Consider the following 21,324-nt stretch of genomic DNA (forward strand, 5'->3'; position numbering starts at 1 on the left):
CTATCTGTTTAGTGTGCTTATAAAACGGAGTATTCCCACTGGAAGCATAAATGCTGATCTGATTATGGCATCACGCCCACAATTGAAACTTTAGATTGACTAGTAAAATCCTGGTGTGTGTGCTGCAGGAAAAGTGGTTGGGGGGTGGTGGTAGAGAAAGAAAGTATTGCCATCTGCTTGAACTGTTCCATCTCCATTTACCGTACTTGCTTTTCTACCCATGCTTCTAAAAGACAGACGAACAGCAACAAAAACAATTACTTTTCCAGCTCACAGTAACATGGCAGGAGCTTGGGGAAAACATAGTTTCCCAGGCAAGGTGGTCCTATTACAAGATTGTAAGAAGGATATTGACAAGCTAGAACATGCGCAAAGGAGGGCAACTAAGATGATCGAGAGCATGAAGAATGGTTGAGGGAGCTGGGTATGTTTAACTTGGAAAAGAGGAGGCTGAGAGGAGATATGACACCTATCTTCAAATATCCAAGGGTTGTCACATGGAAGATGGAACAAACTTGTTTTCTCCACTCTTTCCAGGGAGAGGTCTAGCACTAACGCTCCATGTCCAAGCATTTGTTCTGTATTGTTTTGCTTTTGCCATGAGCTTTCCCTTAAAAAAAAACACAAAACATCCTCACCCTTTTAAGCTGAATTGGAGCAAACATCGAATCAGGTTTTCCAAGAGTTGCCATTTGCTCTGATTGAGCTTTAAAGAGTGGGTTTTCAAAAGGGAGGGCTTGAACATGGACTTCTAAATTGTGGGCCATGCTTGGAAAGAACAGAGGAAAAGTGTGGATAAGGTCTGAGTCAGCAAGGGCAAATTCAGTCTGGGTTGACTAGGGAAAGCTGATATAGATGAGAAAATATGAACAGTAAAAGAAGTCAGAAGAGATTATCCTCACTCCAGGTCATCAGAGAAAATACCCACCTGAAGTTAGGTCCAGTGAAATGACTGCAAGGTGGTTCAGACATTGTAACGCAGCATTACTATACAGTATGTTCTTTGTTAAATATCCTCTTCACATGCAAATATATATTTTGTAGGTTCCTTCTGAATTTCTGAGGTTCACTTTTGTTCCTTCGTTTGGAAGTCTTCCAACCCAGTTCTACATCGCTGATGCCACAACATTTCTTGCAGAGGGACCTGTGGATAGAAACTCTCGAGAAATTAGTGGGCACAAGGTAGGTTCCACCACCACCCCATTTATATTATCATACTGATTTATGTTTGTGTGGAGACAGTCTTTCAAGCTGTCTTGAAATAGGTTGGCTGCCATCTGCATAGGCCCTCTTTGCTTGCAATCTTTCCTGTTTACAAGCAATATCATCTGTTCTTATTTTCAGGTTGGATTCACTCACATGCCAGCAAACCTAGTTTCATAATTAAAGTTTATTTGGTGCTCTAGTGACAGGCCCACTTTCTGACCACCCATCCCCCCCCAAAAAAAACCTGGACATTTTTTGAAAAGCAAGCAGGTGGGGAAATGTGCTGGAAAATGTAGGGTAACTGTGATTGATTTAATGTCAAACAACATCTCCATAATCAAATCAGATGATGAATGCTCAATAAATCAAGGAAGTCATCTAACCCTCCCCACAAACTTTGTGCAAACAAATTATGACAAAATGCTCAACTTGTGGGTTTCCCGGAAGTGATCTTTATTTCAGCACTGCATTAATGTTTGAACCTTCTTCAAAAATGTTTTTAGTTTTGGCTGCATTATAGCTGCCCTTTGTTCTTCATCACACCTTGAGAACATCACAACCAGCCAGGAGGGATAGGGAAAGCCTGCCCATTTCAGCCCACCTTTGGGAAGCATACCCAGCTAGTAAATTCTTTGGCAACCAGTCACCTGTACTCTCTTTAGTCTTGCAAAGAGACGCTTAACAGACTTGGCCAGAGCCACTAATTTAACAGAGACAGGTTTGATCATTTGGTCATCCTCATTTTTCTACAGAACCCTGTTTTACAGATATAAAATCACAGGCTTGGAAGGGGACCTCTAAAATGACATCCATACGAATCCCAATCCTATAGCAATGTTCTGTGAGTATGCTCTGCTGGATTAAGCAGAAAGTCTTTCCAATCATGCCTTCAGTTGTGCTCTTTAAATCCCCAAAGGAGGTAACCTTAAGGAGTGCCGACTCCGTTTCCCCAAGCCAATGTGTTTACACAAGAAGTTCCTAGGAGGTATTCCTGAACGAGCACAATGTGTACTAGGGTTAAGTGTACAGTACGTAAGAGCTATTCCCTCATGGAGTCCTACCTTGTGATACAAGCTAATAATAATAATAATAATTTAATAATTTATTATTTATACCCCGCCCATCTGGCCGGGTTCCCCCAGCCACTCTGGGCGGGGGAAGATATTGTATTTGTTAAGCTAAGATATTGTAAGCTAAGATATTTGTTAGCTAAGATTTGTAAGCTAAGATATTTGTTAAGCTAAGATATTGTATTTGTTGTTTAAAATATATGGTGCCTTGTTGGGGACAGCCTCCAGTCTCTAATTCAGGAGCCACAGCAAAGCTGTTTCTGGCATTTGAGGGGTTAATGGCCACAATCTGCAGGACCTCTGAATGGGTCCCTGTAACAAAACAATGATGCTTTGTACCAAAATGTCTATCTGGGGCTTTGCCCCAGATTTTTCCATCTGAGGAGCGTGGGAGCCAGTCTTTTGCTCTTCCTGCAGCTCACAGCCAGAACCCAGTCTCCGTCCTGCCTGCTTTAAAGGGGTCTCATAGTCCATTCTGCTCGACTGCACCTGCCTCCACCCCAGTTCCTTTATTGTTCCTAATAAAATGTGAATGATTTCTTCTGGAGTCTCCCCCCTCACTGTTTTGGTGCTGCTTGAAAGCGGCAAGTGTCTTCCCTTGTATCGGGCCACATTTATAGGAAAGACAGTGTGTTGAGGGAAGAGGGAAGTCGCCAACAGTGTAAAGCTCATTATGTCAACAATACAAGCCCCACTTTCTTTGTCTGTGCCATTCCCCATCTTTTCTGGTGCCTGAGACGTTGGACATGTTTTTCAATGCACTGTAACATTAGTGTGTACTACAAATTCTTAATTCTTTTGGCTGGTAAGGAAAACGAGCTTATGAAAGTAAAACAGTTGACCCAAGTCTGGTTTGTTTTTGTTATTTTACAATAGGCCGAAGCAGTTCCTGGAGGTCAGGCTGTAGGAAGTGGAAACAAGGGAAACGGTGGCTCTGCCAGTTGCACAAACAGTCACCACAAACTTTTCCAAGCCAAAGATCACAAGGCAAGCAGAGGGGAAATGGAAGGGGATGACCTATTCAAAGCTGAATTTGTCTTCATTACGGACTCGGATGAGGACAAAAACACTCCACTAGGCAACGGATATGGACATGGAAGATCTAAGGGTCTGGATCCATCCTGTTTGTCTCCGAGCGGTGAATCCAGAGGACATCCGACAGCCCCACAGTTACCACTGAACACTGAGATCTCTTACAGTTCTGTCAGCCAACAGAAACATTCTCAGGTATCTTGTTTTCCTAATTGTGATCATGCGTGGGAAAGAAAATATTGCCATCTCTATGAAAACCTGTCTATTTGTACTATTCTTGGTTAGACTTGCTGTTTATTCGTTAACTTGCTCAGTTACGAATTAGTCCCTCACGTATTTTATTGCCTTCCATGGCTGAGAGAAGCTGCTTGTCTAGCGGAAGAGATTGGTGTGGTGGTGGGAAAAGCACACGGCACTGCAACATTTTTTTGTACTTTGAATGGCACTTTGCAGTTATGGCAAATGGAAGTAGTCCAGCCTTCCCCAAGCTGATATCCTTCAGGTGTTTTGGACTCCCATCAGCCCCTGCCAGCATGGCCAGTGGCCAGAGATGGTGGGATTTATAGTCCATAATATCTGGAAATCACCACTTTGGAGAAAGTTGGTGTAGACCAGGCATCCCCAAACTTCGCCCCTCCAGATGTTTTGGACTACAATTCCCATCATCCCCGACCACTGGTCCTGTTAGCTAGGGATCATGGGAGATGTAGGCCGAAACATCTGGAGGGCCGCAGTTTGGGGGTGCCTGGTGTAGACTGTTATTATACTGCTTCACCTAATGATGGCTGAAACAACACAACCTGAGCGAGCATTCTACTTAGGACTACTTTACACATGACAAAAATCTACACACACACACACTCTCTATATATATTTGGGTAGGAGTCATTAAGGAAATAAAGGAAGGGAAGGGCTTTTGCTCAGTAGCACAGCACAGGCTTTATATCCCAAAGATCCCAGGCTCAATGTCTGCCATTTCTAGGAAACTCTGGTAAACATTCCTATCTGAAACACTCCACAGCCACTGCCACTCAGTGTAGACCAGGCATCCCCAAACTTTGGCCCTCCAGATGTTTTGGACTACAATTCCCATCTTCCCCGACCACTGGTCCTGTTAGCTAGGGATCATGGGAGTTGTAGGTCAAAACATCTGGAGGGCCGCAGTTTGGGGATGCCTGGTCTAGACTATGCTTGATGGACCAATATAAGGCAGCTTTGTAATTTGTTTTGACGTAGGAAATTGCAACTCTCTTGCCTGTGGATCATCATGTATAAATTGCTTCCCAGTGTGTGCAAACATGACTTATTTGAATATGAGATTTGCTGGCATTCTGTGCAGGCATCCTACAGATCAATGAACATTTGTGACTGCTTTTAGTCTCACAGTATTACTCTGAAGCAGGCAGAACTATTCACTGGACCAAGCAATCGGGTAATGTAATCAACGAAACTAACTTTTGCTAATGGGCTGGATTCAGTGCTTCTTTTCCTCTAGTGGAAGAAGCTGGATCCAGTACCAAATCTGCAGGCTTTTTAATAAGTTAGGTTTTTTTAGATTGCTGTACACCTACATTTATTTTTAACTGAAATGGTAAAGGACGAATGTGGCAAGCATGTGCTGGTAAACACGGGGACTGAATTAACCATATACACTTGTTTCAGAGCTGAGATTGGCTGCAGATCTGTCTCAAATCCATTTTGGGGGGCTGCCTAACTTGTGGCACTGTAACTTGTAAAATAAAGATTCTGAGGGGGTGGGGAATGTTTCAAATGTAGTTAGTAGACTCGTACCTTATCTGATTTGAGATATATGTGTAAAGATTGCTTCCTACAGACCAGGACTCTTGCATCTTGTGCCTACTTTGTTTTTGTTTTTTTGGAAACCTGAGGTTCATCATTGAGAGCTGGGTGCAAAACTGGGGCTCAGCTGAGCAGACATATAGTAAGAATTAAAGGACAGGGTGCTTCTGAACACATGTTCAAGCCAGGATTTGTGATCAGTACCAGAACCAAGTGTACAATCTCTCTCTCTCTCTCTCTCTCTCTCTCTCTCTCTCTCTCTCTCTCTCTCTCTCTCTCTCTCTCTCTCTCTCTCTCTCTTTCTCTCTCTCTCTCTCTCTCACACACACACACCATTCCTGGTTGCCCCTTAAAATTCATTTCTCAACAACATAATTTAGGAGCAGAAGAGCTTTGTGTCAAAAACACATGCTGATCTACTGAAAATCACCCAGAGATCTACCAGTAAAGCTTGACTGATTGACAATTCTGGCCATGCTTACTCCAGACAAGCTACTACTCTTAAACAAAACTATATTTTTGACACATAGTGGCTTGATGTCGACTCGACTGCACAAAGACCCCAGAAATTAATAATTAGCACTGTGATGAATACAGTGGGATACATCAAACCCCCCAACAGGCTTGAATTGCATACAGGACACTTTTCTGAATTCCCTTATGCTTTCTTGACTTCACTTCTACATCTTGTATTTTGCCCCCGGCTACTTATCCCCAATGGTTTTCATAATAGTTTAACTTATGATGAGACCAAAGCACATTGCAGTGCTCAAAAGATCAGTTTTGCTGTGTCAAAGACTGTAGGGAAGGGAGTGAAGAAGCTCCTCATCAATTAGCTCTAAAACAATTGGGATTTTGGAAACCAAGTGAATGATAACAGCAACAATAACCATTCTCTAAATTATTCAGAATGACACTATCGTTCCTGGATGTTTTTGCTTCAATATATCGCTGTTTGGTCCCAGCTCCTGCCAACCTAGCAGTTCGAAAGCACGTCAAAGTGCAAGTAGATAAATAGGTACCGCGCTGGTGGGAAGGTAAACAGCATTTCCATGCGCTGCTCTGGTTTTGCCAGAAGCGGCTTAGTCATGCTGGCCACATGACCCGGAAAAACTGTCTGTGGACAAACGTCGGTTCCCTCGGCCAGTAAAGCAAGATGAGCGCTGCAACCCCAGAGTCGTTCACGACTGGACTTAACTGTCAGGGGTCCTTTTTTACCTTTGGGAATGCTTATTTCCACCTGCCCTACTTTGCTTGCATATCTCAACTTGAGTTGACGATTGTGATTGTGATTGTGTGTGTGTGTGTGTGTGTGTGTGTGTAACTGGGACAGTTTTTTTTAATGGGGTAAGGTACCCATGAGGGGAAGACTGAAACAGATTTGGACCATGGAACTAAGGAAGATGTAATCAACACTAGTATGCTGTATAAAATGCTGCTTATATTATTAGTGCTCACCCGACCAAGAAGAACCTTATTGCTTTAGAGAAATTCTCTTTATGGAAGAAACTGGAAACTCGGTATATATGGAATTCCATATATATATAATAGGTACTAGTTTGCATCCCATGCCAGTGGGTTAGTCATGATTATTATTATTAATAATAATAATCATAAATACATAACAAAATGATTTATACCCTGCCCATCTGGTTTCCCCAGCCACTCTGGGTAGCTTACAACATATAAAAAACATAGTAAAACATGTTATATATGCGTGAGATATATATATTCTGATTTGTAAGCTGTTAGAGAATCCTTTAAGCAGCACTTGTTTTCACGGGAAAAGTGCAAAAACATTTGCCAGGTGGTGCTAAGGAATGTGCTTGGTGTCCTCAAGTCAGGACACAGCAATGCTTATGTCTTCACATCAACTTCTTGGGGAGATGTGCATGTATAACTGTGAGCCCATTTGCAGCCATTAGGTCACTTTGCAATTCCACATAACACCAAGGTGTCTGCTAATATCCTTTCTGGGTTTGCATTTTAAAAACCTGAAGCTTTTTATATCTTCTCTTTACAACCCACAGTTGCGAATGACATTTATTACAGTATTATTATTTGTGGAAAAGTGGGAAACAAATTAGTATTGAATCTAGAACACTGATATCTTTCTTTTATGTAAATAAAGCAAAGTGCCAACAAACTATTTAATATTTAATATTAAATAGCAATCACTTAGCAATGCAGCACACAACTGATAATTAAAGGAGGTGTTATGCTGTTAAAGCACATGGCAGATGTAGTGAATGGAAATAGGATGCATAATTTGAAGAACATCACGGTTGCTGCTCTGTATTAACATTTCTTTTTCTTTTCCCCTCTCCAGTTAACTTCTCCTCTGTCTACCTCTGATCATCCTTCTTATAAGCCACTTGTTGCTCATTTGCTTTCTCCAACTAACCTGACGGTAGAGCAGGATCCGTCTCCCGCTGTCCACCAAGCCTCTTCTCTTCAAGAATCCCACAGCCAATGGCAGTCTGCAAATGGGTCCTCCGTACGCCAGACAACTACCTATTTACAGTCTACTGCTTCTTACAGGCTCCCTTCTCCCATATTGCAAAGACCTTCTTTCCAAAGTCACAGCCTTTCAGATGGGGCTCAGTTGCCCAGTGGTCTCCAGGCTAGGAATCTTCCCCAGAAATATGAGCCCACCTCATCCCCTTTATCAAGCAAAGACTCCTGCCCTTCTTCCTCACAGGCTTACAGTTCAGCAGACACGCTTCATAGCTCATCCCCTCAGGCCGCTTCTCCTCTCCCGCCCAAGAGGTTTGCCCCCTTGTCTGTGGCTCCCATCTATATCACAACACACTTATTATCCCCTAGTCCAAAGCCTCTGTCTTCTCCTCTTCATGGTTCCTCTTCCACCATCTACAGTGTGAACAACCCTGGCAGCCAAATGTCTTCTAGTGGGAACCTTCTGAAATCCGGAACTAAGTCACCACTACCAACTAGGCTCTCTCTTCTGACTGCTATTTTGAAGTCAGGCTCCGCTCCAAAAAGACCCTTTTCTCCTGCATCTTGCCCTGCTACGTTTTCTCCCAATTCCTTAGGCTCTTCAACGCTGGCAATAGACCAAAAGTTTAAAATGACCCCTCCGACCCCTAAGAAAGCTGCCTCGGAGTATTCAATTAGGTCGGCCTCTCCAAGCCAAGAGGAATTTCGTCTTTCAGTGTTTTCTACCATGCCCAATCGCATGGCCTCGTTTTCAAAGTCCAGCCCTACTCTTAGAACTAGGTCCCCGTCTCCTAAAAGGCACCTTGACACCAGGGCACTTTCCCCTGACAAATTGCGCCCTTTGTCGCCCACCATTTCTTCCTATAGAAAAACAGTTGTGTCTCCTCTGTTACAGTCGAAACCTTCCACTTTCTCCTTGCCTCCCCACGCCCCTAGGAAAGGGGCCCACTCTCCTGCCCACAAAGCCAGAGGGCCTGAAAAGTCTAAGAAGGTGCATACCTATTCCCCCACTTTTACCGCTAAGTCCTATCCACTGTCTCCTCCTGGTGTTAGCCAAAGGGATGCCGTTTCCCCCACTGCAGACAAGTGCTCTCTCTCTCCAACCTTAATGGATTCTAGCTGCCGGTCAAACGGACGTTTACCGCAAGCCATTGTTAAGGACCCAGCTACGTATTCAATAGCTCTTTCACCTCATTGGCAAGCTTCTCATACAGATTCGACTTCACCCACTCCTCCAGGCTATCATATGAAAGCCCCTTCTCCACAGAGAGAGTCCTCTGTTCATTCAAACTTCAGAGCTTGCCCTCCATCTTCAAGACCCAGGACCCCAACAGTACCACAGAACAAATCTCCTGCCACGGTGCACTCACCTTGTTCGTTGTTGTCAGGATCCAGGGAGGTGACTTCACCGCTATCTTTCTCTCTGCCTTCTGCCTCTGAGAATAAGAAGTCCCAGGTATTCAATATTTTCTTGCCTGCCTGCCTGCCTGCCTGCTTGCTTTCCGGGATGGGAGAGCCCATCCAGTTTGGTTGTTTTGGTGTCTCATTTTCCCGGACTTAAGTTAAGTTATCCACATTATGCAACAATTAGCAATTTATTTATTTTAATCCTCATGGAAATCACCAGCATTTTAGCACTAATTTATTCTAATAATCACATGTAGTTTGCAATCAATTTATTCTAATGCTTCTTTGCATGTTATTCTACTAATACCTCCAGTTTTATGCCTACTTTCCACTAATAGATGTGTTTTTGTAAACACTGTTTGGAGAACAGCACCACAAAAATTGGAAAAGTGTGACATTTCAAAGCATACTTGTGTTTCGGTTTGCATGTGGCTTGGAAGAAATGGGAATTTGATAGATTTGGCTTTAAATGTGCACTGAGTCAAATTTCTCCTCCATCCCTACTTGCTTCCCTGCTGGTCTTCCCTTTCTTTCCCACTGCAGGAAAATAGTGCCCCCCAAAAAAAGAAAAAGAGAGAATCGAAATTCTGAGCAATATCTTTGATAATTGAGATAATCCTCACCCAGCAATGTTTTCCAAGCACCTTGAGCAAAATATAGAAAAACTTTGCATATAGAACCAGTGAGGGGGCCAAGCTAACTGCTGGTGCCAAATTTGTTCAAGGTGGTTAAAACAAAAATATATTGCGAGGAGCTCCTAAAGGTTCTCTCAAAACTGAGTGGGTGGGCAGGAAACTGGCAAATGCAATTCAGTGGCCTGGTTTGCTCATCACGGTATGGCTTCCTATGACTGTGTGAATATGCCACCTCCCAGAGAGGGAGAGTGGAACCTTGTTTGCTCCTCCCTGGGTGTGGGGTGGCAGCTAAGCCAAGGTTTAGCTCTGCTCAGATTGTGGTTAAGGTCTCTCCTCCTTCACCATGATCTATCACCCTAGAGCAAACCTTTATAGCAGGCATCCCCACACTTTGCCCCTCCAGATGTTTTGGACTACAATTACCATCATCCCTGACCACTGGTCCTGTTAGCTAGGGATCATGGTAGTTGTAGGTCAAAACATCTGGAGGGCCGCAGTTTGGGGATGCCTGCTTTATAGTGACTTTCTCCCTCCACTGTATGCCTCTGAATACCAGTTGCACCAGTTGCAGACCAGATGAGCTGTTGGCCTGATTCAACACCTCCATATCTTTGACTAAATGAAAATAATGCAGACCCTCATTATTTTGCATACATGGCTTGCACCACTGATGAAGGAACGGTATATGCATCCGAGTACCCATGAATGTCTGCATCATAGAATAACTGTATTTGTAGTTTTGACACCACATGTCATTAACAGTGTGTAACAGATTGCTCAGCAACTACTTTTAAGGCTTTCTTTCAAAATCACTTCAGTTGAGCTGGTGACCATTTGACACACACGAAATCTTTGGCACTATTAAATCCACACACTCTAGCTTGTTAAAAAGAGAACTTTCCCCCTTTCTGCTTTGTTCATGATAGAATGACAGTTCTAATCTGTGCTCATCAGTAAGTGGAAATAATCATGAGCTGCTCTGGATTAATTAATTTTTGGAATTGAATGTTTTTGGTGTGATGCACCCTGTTTTCTGAAGCAAGTAGGGCATTGTCTTCAATCCCACTTTTCAGTCCAATCAATTACAATGCAATTCAAACTTGCATCAACAATAGGCTGATTTGCACATGCTGTCGATGGATATTATAATTATTGTTGGCGGGAACTAACTTTGTGGCTCGTTCCATAGAAATAGCTTTAATTCAATTCAATTAAAAATGCAGCAGTTGTATTACTGGATACAAATATTTATAAACCATTGTCCATATAAATCTCAAGCATGATTCATTTTGTGAGGAAGTGCTTCCCCACACAAAAGCAGAGCAAGCCTTCTTAAAGGCTGCTAATAATTCATGGCCTGCTATTACTGCAGTCATCTCACTGTGAAAGGGATCGAAAAGCATGGGATTGTATGCAGTTTGCACGAAATGCTTGAATAGATATTGTAGACATTACAGGACAGAAGTCTTTCTGCCACATTCATGTGCATGCACACACAGACACACACCTGTGGCTACCTGCAAAATAAATATATTGTATGTGCAGCCCACAATTCTCTCACACATCTTATGCGCATTCCAGAAAACACTTTAGTGCATGAACATCCACAGTGGGGTAGTGGGCAGGCGAGGGCAGTTGCCCCATGCATGGTTTAACCATAATTCCCGGTTTTTTTTTTTTTTAAGAGAGCGAGTAAATTTCTGCATTTGTAGAACCTGATATACAGTGGTACCTCGGTTTATGAACACAATTGGTTCCAGAAGTCTGTTCATAAACTGAAGCGTTCATAAACTGAAGCGAACTTTCAAATTGAAAGTAATGGAAAGTGGATTAATCTGTTCCAGACGGTCCGTGGAGTACTTAAACTGAAGCGTTCATAAACTGAAGCAAACTTTCCCATTGAAAGTAATGTAAAGTGGATTAATCCATTCCAGATGGGTCTGTGGAGTACTCAACCTGAAGCGTACTTAGCCCGAAGCATGTGCGTAATTGGTTCCGGAAGTCTGTTCATAAACTGAAGCGTTCATAAACTGAAGCGAACTTTCCCATTGAAAGTAATGGAAAGTGAATTAATCCATTCCAGACGGGTCCGCGGTGTTTGTAAACCGAAAATTCATAAACCGAGGTGTTCATAAACCAAGGTTCCACTGTATGAGGCAAAATAGACGGGTATCATTCATATTTTTTGTGAGAAATTAGCATGTCTTAACACATGGACTTGGGTTTCAAGAATAAACAGCATCTCTCATAGGACTGGTATTTTGAGTGTATGAAACTGCTCTCCATTGTGCCTTCAGAACTTCTAATGAGAGTCACGGTTTCAGGGGAACAGCTTATTGGGAGGAACATAGGGGAAATCGCCATCAAATAAAACATTTATTCATACGGTAGAAAGAAAAATAATAAGGGGAAAACAAAAACAATTTGATGCCAGTTTTATTGTGATGAGTCACTAACAACTCTATACAGTGGAAATTCATGAGCTGTCTAATCCAGTTTGTCCCTTAAGAGTTTACCTAATCTGACTCTAATAACTATGCATCCCATGATACTAGGGAAAAGACAGGGGAAAGAGAATCGGGGGGGGGGGAGGAATGGACTACGAGGGATAAAAAAATGAAACTTTAATCCTTCCTGGTGTGTCAGAATGAACTTCCAAAGCAGTGATTTGGAAGAAAAAGTAGGAAAAGTGCTTTCTTGTGCATTGTAACACCTTAGACTGTTTGGACCATGTGTGTCACATGCAAAGAAAAGCACAGGAACTTACAGCAGGGTAAAGGTAAGGGGACTCCTGACCATTAGGTCCAGTCACACATGACTCTGGTGTTGCGGCACTCATCTTGCTTTACTGGCCGAGGGAGCCGGCATCTATCTGCAGACAGCTTCTGGGTCATGTGGCCAGCATGACTAAGCTGCTTCTGGCGAACCAGAGCAGTGCATGGAAACACTGTTTACCTTCCCATCTACTTCCACTTTGACATGCTTTTGAACTGCTAGGTGGGCAGGAGCTAGGACAGAGCAATGGGAGCTCACCCTGTCATGGGGATTCGAACTGACCTTCTGATCAGCAAGCCCTGCTGTTGCTATTTTTGGGTGGGATTCAGTCACATACTGGCTGACCAATTCGGGTTGACCAAATAATGCTGATGTGGATCCCTTACACAGCAAACCTGCTTCCCTAAGAGATCAGAGTTTTTGCACTAAGGAAAATGATGGGGAGATGCACCGGAAAGTAGAAGGTAACTCTTGTTGTGACGCAAAGTCATATAGACTCCCCACAAACAAATCTGAATGGATGCTCATTAAACAGTTATCGAAGCTCCCTGCAAATCAGTTGTGATGAGTGCTCAATATACAGGTTGTCTGGAAAAGCGTTCCTAGTGTGTTTACTTTTTCCTTGGGAGTGAAATTGATTAGATCAGGGGTCAGCAAACTTTTTCAGCAGGGTATAAGAATTTTCTATAATGACATCAGATATTGATTTTAGCGTAGTGCCTAAATTTTTAATCATAATCTTAAACTTTTATTTTTGAATTGTTAATATTTGTCCTTGTGAGCTGTGAATTGTGTTATATTATTTGTGGCTTGTACGAGTCCACTATTTTATTTGATTTGTTTTGTTGTGTTGTGTTTTATGATGGGCGTAAAGCCGAATAAACATCTTTGTTGTTGTTTCAGCAGGGGGCTGGTCCACTGCCCCTCAGACCTTGTTGGTGGCCGAACTATATTTTTTTTTGGGGGGGGGGAATGAACGAATTCCTATGCCCCACAAATAACCCAGAGATGCATTTTAAATAAAAGGACACATTCTACTCATGTAAAAACGTGCTGATTCCCGGACCGCCTGCGGGCGAGATTTAGAAGGCGATTGGGCCGCATCTGGCCCCTGGGCCTTAGTCTGGGGACCCCTGGATTAGATGAAAAGGTGCTCACTATCTGGTCCAAGGGACTTCACCACCTTCATCGTCTAGCACAGCGTTTCTCAACCGCTGTTCCGCGGCACACTAGTGTGCCGCGAGACGCTGGCTGGTGTGCCGCGACGTGCGGCGATGAGAAGGGCGATTTGCATTGTCACGTGCCTGGCGGCCGCCAATGAACATCTCTAACCCACCGGAAAGCAATATTTCTCCTCCTCTTTCCCAAAGCTCAGTGCAAACGAGCCTGGCGGCCGCCAATACACAGCGCTAACCCGCTGGAAAGCAATATTTGGCAAGTGTTTCTTACAGTCATAATTATAATATAGGCCGGCACAGAGTTAATTTTTTAAACTTTTTTAATGGTGGTGTGCCTCGTGATTTTTTTCACGGAACAAGTGTGCCGTGGCCCAAAAAAGGTTGAGAAACACTGGTCTAGCAAACAGAGCTAAGGAAGGCAACTGCAAGTCAGAAGGGAGAAAGTCAAGAGTTATCGCTATTGCTCTTTGAAAGTGATCACCTGTCTCTATCTGGAGCGGTCTTCACTGCCCCTGTCAGCAAAAGGGCTGCATGGATTGTATTTACAGCAAAGCATAAAATGAATATTGTGTGCACTCTGTTAGACAAATGAATGCATGCCAATGAATAGTGAAATGAATGTGTGAGCTACTGTTCTATAAAAGTCAGAACAACATATTTATGTAGCATGTAAGCCCCCTTAATGTTGGCAATATTTATAGTTGAGATTTTAATGTATAATGTGTTTTCTCTTTCCATTCTCACTGCCCGCCCCCTTTTGTTTATGATCTGTAGTCACACAAGATCAAAACAAGCTACAAGGCTTTTGCAGCAATCCCGACAAACACACTACTTCTCGAACAGAAGGTTAGTTTGTTCAGAAACCTATTCCAGTGATAGTGGTAATTTTATAATTAGGAGTAGCCTGATAAAACCACTTATTGGGGGGTACCAAAACATGTGACCAATGCTCTGCTGTTTGTGGTGGATGATTGACAGCTGTTTAGCCCTAAGTGTAGATAGTCGCTCTAAACTACTGGCTACATTTACAGAGCATCCATCCGCGGGGATACTTGCCACCATTTGCCACCATTTGTGCTGTCTTGAAGAACTGGAGGTCTGGATTGGTTTCTGTTAGCCTTTCTAAGGAGTTTATCATTACAATAATCCAGGTTCCCCACCATAAGAATTCTGTTTGAAACCCTGGACAGAGGCAAATTTGGGAGACTGCAACTGGTTCACTTGCACTGGGTGCCACAACAATGACAAACAACAGAAATTAAGAGGAAGTGGAGCACCACATTTTGGTAGGGTTGCCAGACTCAATAGTGGACAGGACTTCTGTGCCTTTAATTGCCCTGCTCTCTTTTGAGTCTGGAAACCTTAAAGAGAAACCAGCAGACCCTTTGTTTAATTTCCAAGCAAAGGGTCTGCTGGTTTCTCTTTAAGGGTTCCAGACTCAAAAGAGAGCAGGGCAATTAAAGGCACAGAAGTCCTGTCCACTATTGAGTCTGGCAACCCTACATTTTGGCAGCACACAGGATGCTGATAAAATGTTAAAGCCCAAAGTCTTTCACTGCCCTGGGGAGCCGCTGCCATTCAGCATAGACCGTGTTGTGCTAGATGGGCAGGATGACTAGGTTCAGAGCAAAAGCAGCTTCAAGTGTTCCTATGGGAGGAAGGAAACTTCAGTGTGCATGCTCCCTCTAGAGGACAGGTGGGCACAGTGCATCAGAACTGCAGCATGACTAGGAACCAGAAGTCACATTGGCTATGCCCAAGCCCTCAGATCTCTCTCTTGATTGTGGAACCTGGCTGGGAGAAATTAGCTTAAAGTAACAAAGGAATCTTAAAAAAAAACACAAAAATAATTTAGGAGATACTCACGTTTCCCTAAATTTACTCCTTAGATTCTAGTGCTTCTACGAATGTGTGCATGGAGATTAAGATTATAATACTACAAGTGTGGTTTATTTTGTTTTTTTTTGTTCCCCTGTGGTACTTTGCAAAATGAGTTGGGGTTATGGTAACAGCTGATTTGATGGAATTCTTTTCTTTGGGACTTTGTATGCTTGTTGCTTAGGGTGTTTGGACAGATGGATGCAATATCAACAAAAGAAAGAAATGCTGTAGATTAACAAGTGAATAAAATTCGCATTGTAGTTCTGCCTTTGTTTTTTATTTTTCCAATGCTGCCTTGATCTCAGAATACTTTGAATTAATCCATAGGCACTCGATGAACCAGCCAAAGCAGAAGAAGTGGCGGAAAACAAAGCTTTGGACACACATTCAGAGGTGACTCTATTCTTCTCTCAGAATTCAAACCATCCCTATTAAAATCTCTTTATTTCTGGTCACATCTCCATTTGACTGATCCTGTCCACAGTGAATAAATGTTAGAATTTGCACTTTTAAGTCGCATCCACGCCATTCAGTTGGAGAGCATTTCGAACACATTGCTTCCTCAAAAGAATCTTGGAAATTGTCATGTACCTTTCAGAGAGCTACAATTCCCAGTTGCCTTAACAAACTATAGTTCCCAGGATCTTTTTTTTGGGGGGGGGCAATATGTTTTAAATGTGCTTTAGATGTATGATGTGGATGTGATAGTTGTGGTTCTCAAAAGATGCAGGCTATTCCAAAACGCTGGTAGCTGTGTTTTTGCCCACTTCTTATGAAAACTTTGTAATGGTAAGAGCTGTCTGCCAGTGGAAACCGATAGCCATGGGCATAACTGTCAAGTTTTCCCTTTTCTTGCGTGGAAGCCTATTCAGCATAAGGGAATTTCCCTTTAAAAAAGGAAGAACTTGACAGCTATGGCCATGGGAGGTTGCAGACTGTCCTTCACTTGATGGCATTTAAGGAGATGCTGGGTGGTCATTTGCCAAGGATGCTATGGTCCAAGGGAAACCAGTGCTCTCCAGATTTTTTGGGCTATAACCCCCATCATTTCTAACCATTAGCCAAGCTGGTTGGGAGTTGTAGTCCACAATATCTAGAGGGCAGCACATTGGACCCCTCTGCTGTAGTTGCATTTTGCATTATAGTTCTTGTATTGAGCAGGAAGCTGGTCTAGATACCCCCCAATGCCCCCTTTAAGCTCTCTGATTCTAGAATTACAAGGGCATTTCAGATATTTGTGTGATATTTGTCAAAAGACCTAAAAGGGGTTGGGAGATACATGCATGATTTGGGTGGTGTTGTGTCATGATGCATCTTTGGGGAGCTTAAAGTGTTGTGCTTTTGTGTTCAAGACAAACAAATAACCCAAACGCTTAGTAGTGTTGAACTTGAACATTCTTGCCCGCACTCTTCCTGGAGAAAAATGGAGGTGAAGAGATGGAATAGATAATAGGATGTAGCAAGAGGAAAGATGTCGAAGGAGCAGAAAATGAATGGAGGGTGAGACTTTGCCCTTGGTAAAGTCAAGAGAAGGTGACTTATTGTTGTTGATTATAGAAGAGATGCAAGTTGTGAAACAGGACTTGGACAAGACAAGGACAAATTATGCAATATTCACGGCACAAGCTAATCCCAGTAATAAAAGCAGGAGATCATATGAAAAGGGGGTGGTGAGCTGCAAATACATCCTTGGGGTGAAGTTGAGAATAATGATGTAGGTAACTGTCTCTCTTTTAAAATCTTCTAGATGTGCTCCCCTGCTCAGCTCAGGCAACAAACTGAAGAGCTGTGTGCTGCTATTGATCAAGTATTACAGGACCCCCTGTCTATGGTAACCAAATATTTAAAGCATCTTGTTTGCCTATATGCTTTCTCCCCAACCCCTTTTGGTTTCTGCAACTGAGCACTTGCCATTTTCAATTCATTCTTCCTAGCGTCGTTGTGATTCTTCTCCAGGCTCCCTGCAGAACATATTGGATTCAGACGCAGGCAAAGTAAGTGGGCATTATTCCGCATGGATACAAGAATGCATGTTGTCTTACCCAGATGTCCACAGCAAAACATTTCTTCCCTGAAAACATGAACAAAACAAGCTAAGGATGTTCAGATTCAAGTTAATATGAAATTGTACTTTTCCATCTGACAAATGCACAATAGTCTGGGGTCGTTAATACATCCCATGCTTCATCTTTGACTCTAGTTCAGGGGTGGGGGGGGGCTTGTGACCCTCCAGAGATGGTTGGACTGCTGCTCCCATCAGCCCTTGACCAGCCTGGCCAATTGCCTGGGATAATGATGGGATCTGTAGTCCAGCAACGGGAGGGTTACAAGTTCCCGCTCTGGTGAGAAATATACCTTGAAGGTTTTTCACTCTGTGGGTGGAACTACATACACATAAGGCCAGAAGTGACTAACCACCAATTTGGGGGCCTCATCTGCCCATCCCCCCAAAATTTCAGGGCCCCTAAGGTCCTACCCTGATTTTGGAGATGATGATGATAATAATAATAGGAGGGGGGAGAGGAGGAGGGAGGCATAGTGCTGTGTTGGACTGATACGGATACAATTTTTTTCCTCTACCTTGCATTCAATGCCCTTTTAAAATGTGTTATTGGGTTGTTCTTGTTTTTATTTTGATGATGTATTTTGTGTTTCTATATTGTGGTTTTATCCTGTCTACATTTACAAAATGGGGATAATTATGTGGTCCTTCTAGTTCCTCGTGATGGGAGCAATGTGCTAACTAACTCTGATCTTCTTAATTCCTAGAAGGAAAAATAAACATATTCCAGTGTACGGTTAAATTATGTTCTGGATAGTTGACCGTGAATCACTTGCTACAGTGATTGGCCACAATGGTCTTAGTAGTCATAATATCTTAACAAGACACCCCTTTTCATGTTCAAATCCTGTGTGTATCTTAAGCAACAATCTTATATTCACCTGTGAACAAGCCTCCCTGAGTTTAGTCAGACTTAGTTCTGAATAGATGTGCATAAGATTGTGTTGTTATTTGTTTGCGTTACTGTTTGGTGATAACAACAACAGCAGAAAATTGCCTGAATGTTAAAATTTGGCACAAAACATCTCAGTACAATGCACACAGAACTGGCCAACCTATGTTGCAATTACAATATTGGGCTGATTAATCTTTACCTACAGACATTGATGTCTTCACAGAGACCAGCTGGACGGGAAACAAGATTTGTAAGTAATGTAATAAATGGACTTTGTATCTATTGGCAAGAGCATAGCACAACCTTGGAACGTATAAATGCATAATGCATTTTCTCATCACTGACTGGCTACAGCAAGTCAATACAGATTAGGAAGAACAACTTCCAGACCTGGGAAAGGTATTTCCAGAGAGATCTGAATCCTGGCATCTCTTCTCTTCTCTTCTCTTCTCTTCTCTTCTCTTCTCTTCTCTTCTCTTCTCTTCTCTTCTCTCTCACACTCACTCTCTCTCTCTCACACACACATTAAGCACTGATCATAATACCTTTACAAGAATGCCACGTTCAAAATCACATTATTCGTTGTAATCTTAATCATCTTTAGTCTATCAAACTGAATGACAGGAGCCCATCTCCAGGGAACTGAAAATAAGTGGCTTGAAGGCATTAGCATTTAATGAAGCATTTAATGGCATTATCCATCTCTTCTCCTAGCAGCAGTTCCTTACAGAACAGGCACCTGGTAGAGAAATCTTGAAGCCTACTTTGAATTTTTTCATTAGCTCCTATGAGGAGCTATAACAGGGCACCAACTGTCTTTTCTCTTATGATGATGATGATAGTAATAATAGTTGCCCCAGCCACTCTGGGTAGCTTCCAACATATATACGGCATTCCAGGATCAAATTAAAAATTGGGACATCTTCTGTAAATCCAGGACTGTCCCTGGAAAATAGGGAAACTTGGCGGGTCTGGAACATAGATATTGTGCCTAATAGCCACTGGCGGCCTTTTTCTAATCCTCTTTTAAAGCCACCACTTCCTCTTGCAGGGACAAATTTCATAGTTTAACAATTTTCCTCTGTGTAAAGTTGCTGATGTCGCTTACAATTTTAGGTTTGGAGTGTATTGCAAATCTTGCTCTTCTCTGTTTCTATTTCTGGAATGAACGAACCGCTTACGACATACCGGTAGACTCTGCTTGGATAAATATGACAATATTTGGAATGAAACATTGTAATGTTGTCAAGAATTTGTAAGAAAAATCATGAATGATTCTAACTAAGATGTTACTTTCTCACTGCAAAATGTATCCATTTCTCCTGTCATACCATGGGTATTTTGTTATAATGTGACGTGGCAAAGTGCAGAGGTTTTGATGAAAACATAGGTGGGTTTTTCCTTCTATGCACAATTAACTGAGGGGGGGGGAGGGAGGGAGAGAACATTTATTATCCAGGGAAAGGTATTTATTTCAAGACAGGTTGATGTTGCAATTTTAGTCTACATGAGAAAACATATTCATGGTTACTCCTACAATTCATTTTATTTCCATTTTCTGATATAGCCTCAGAAGGCTCAATGTAGGAGGTGAAGGAATAAAAATTCCCAGTTTATTTTTTTATTTATATTTCTAAGTCAGTGCAATAGATGGCTAGAGAGGTGGTGGGTTTTTTTTTATCATGTGCTGGCCCATAATGATTTGAAAAGGGAGTAGAAGGTGATCATTCACTCTTCTGAAATTGTCTAACATGTTAAACTATGTTTGGGGTGCTGCTCCAGTGGTAACTGCTTGGGGTCTTTCCAAAAGATCAGTTTATTTAGTGCAACAAATATGCAGTTGATATTCATTTGCCTCAAGTGATAACAGTGTTGAAACAGGACTCAAATACAACATGCCTACAATTAGGGAGAGGAGAATCTGTCAGTTTTTGTTCCTCTCAGTTTCTCATTTGTCTAGTCTTCAGTCGTCATGAAAATTCACCAGCGTTTGCTCGCGAATCCTTCCTAATATACACATTTTATACAATTTTCCAAATATACACATTTATGCAAGCAATTTCCCCCAATATAATGCATTGCTGAGTATGTAATTTTCACTAATATATGGATTGTAATGAACAATTTATCCTAGTGAATGTGTTTTTGTGTGCATTACTTGTCTGCAGAACTGAAGTGCAAAAATTCAGAGAAGTGCAAAATTTAAAATATAGCTGTGTTTTGGTTCACATATTAATTAAGTTCATTCTTAAAAGTGAACTGAAGTGAACTTTCCCCCCTCCCTCTATCCCTGGATAAGCTACTGCTATGAGCATTTTTATTTTTGTGCAATTCATTTTGTTGCTTGTAGAAACAGATTTCATTTGGGCTACCTTTCTCATTTTCTTAGTTCTTCAGTTATTATGCACTATTGTGATGCTTAGTCTCATTCAAAAGATAAAAATCTGACACATCATTTGTTTTCAGGCTGTAAAGCCTCATACGTTCATACTTTCCCCAAAGAAAAACAAGACACTCTTAACATGACGGAAAGCAATGTATGCTTCTAGTTGAACTGATATTGCATGTTTTTTTATTTCAGGCTAACCTTCGCTCATTGCAATCTGCAGCACCTGAGAAGCAAAAGGTACGTTTCATGTCTAAACTAACACTCCCCACTACAATAAAATAAAATAAAATAGGTTATGGAGCTGAAAATGATTGCATTTAAAACACATCACTGGAGTCAAGGTAGTTTTATTTATTTATATTTATAGTTTCATGGCTTTTAAATCTAAATATGTGACCAACAAATTAAATAATTAAAATGCAGCATTAGAGCAACCCATCACTCAAGATGAAATTAAGTTGCAGGGCTCTAAACCAAACCTACATGCATGGAATTATTCTACCTAGGGCCAAACTGCATGTTGCATATAGCAGAGCT

General features: G+C 42.0%; 1 protein-coding gene across 7 annotated transcripts in view; it reads left to right on the forward strand.

Annotated features, from left to right (window-relative positions):
- The window catches only part of MLIP (muscular LMNA interacting protein), a 48,213-nt gene that overhangs the window by 15,330 nt on the left and 11,559 nt on the right, over positions 1-21,324 (forward strand). For 4 of the 7 annotated variants that reach the window (XM_035109782.3, XM_088665761.1, XM_035109785.3 and 1 more), the window contains exons 2-10: positions 1,045-1,182; positions 3,153-3,503; positions 7,438-9,021; positions 14,335-14,406; positions 15,769-15,834; positions 17,189-17,272; positions 17,376-17,435; positions 18,604-18,648; positions 20,980-21,024. In XM_035109782.3, coding sequence (XP_034965673.1) covers positions 1,045-1,182; positions 3,153-3,503; positions 7,438-9,021; positions 14,335-14,406; positions 15,769-15,834; positions 17,189-17,272; positions 17,376-17,435; positions 18,604-18,648; positions 20,980-21,024 — 2,445 coding nt within the window. Of the gene's footprint in view, positions 1-1,044; positions 1,183-3,152; positions 3,504-7,437; positions 9,022-14,334; positions 14,407-15,768; positions 15,835-17,188; positions 17,273-17,375; positions 17,436-18,603; positions 18,798-20,979; positions 21,025-21,324 lie in introns of all 7 variants that reach the window. The other 3 variants (XM_035109786.3, XM_088665763.1, XR_015948891.1) reach the window with 2 other exon arrangements.

This window comes from Zootoca vivipara, chromosome 3, assembly GCF_965207765.1.
Source record: "Zootoca vivipara chromosome 3, rZooViv2.hap1.1, whole genome shotgun sequence".
NCBI lineage: Eukaryota > Metazoa > Chordata > Lepidosauria > Squamata > Lacertidae > Zootoca > Zootoca vivipara.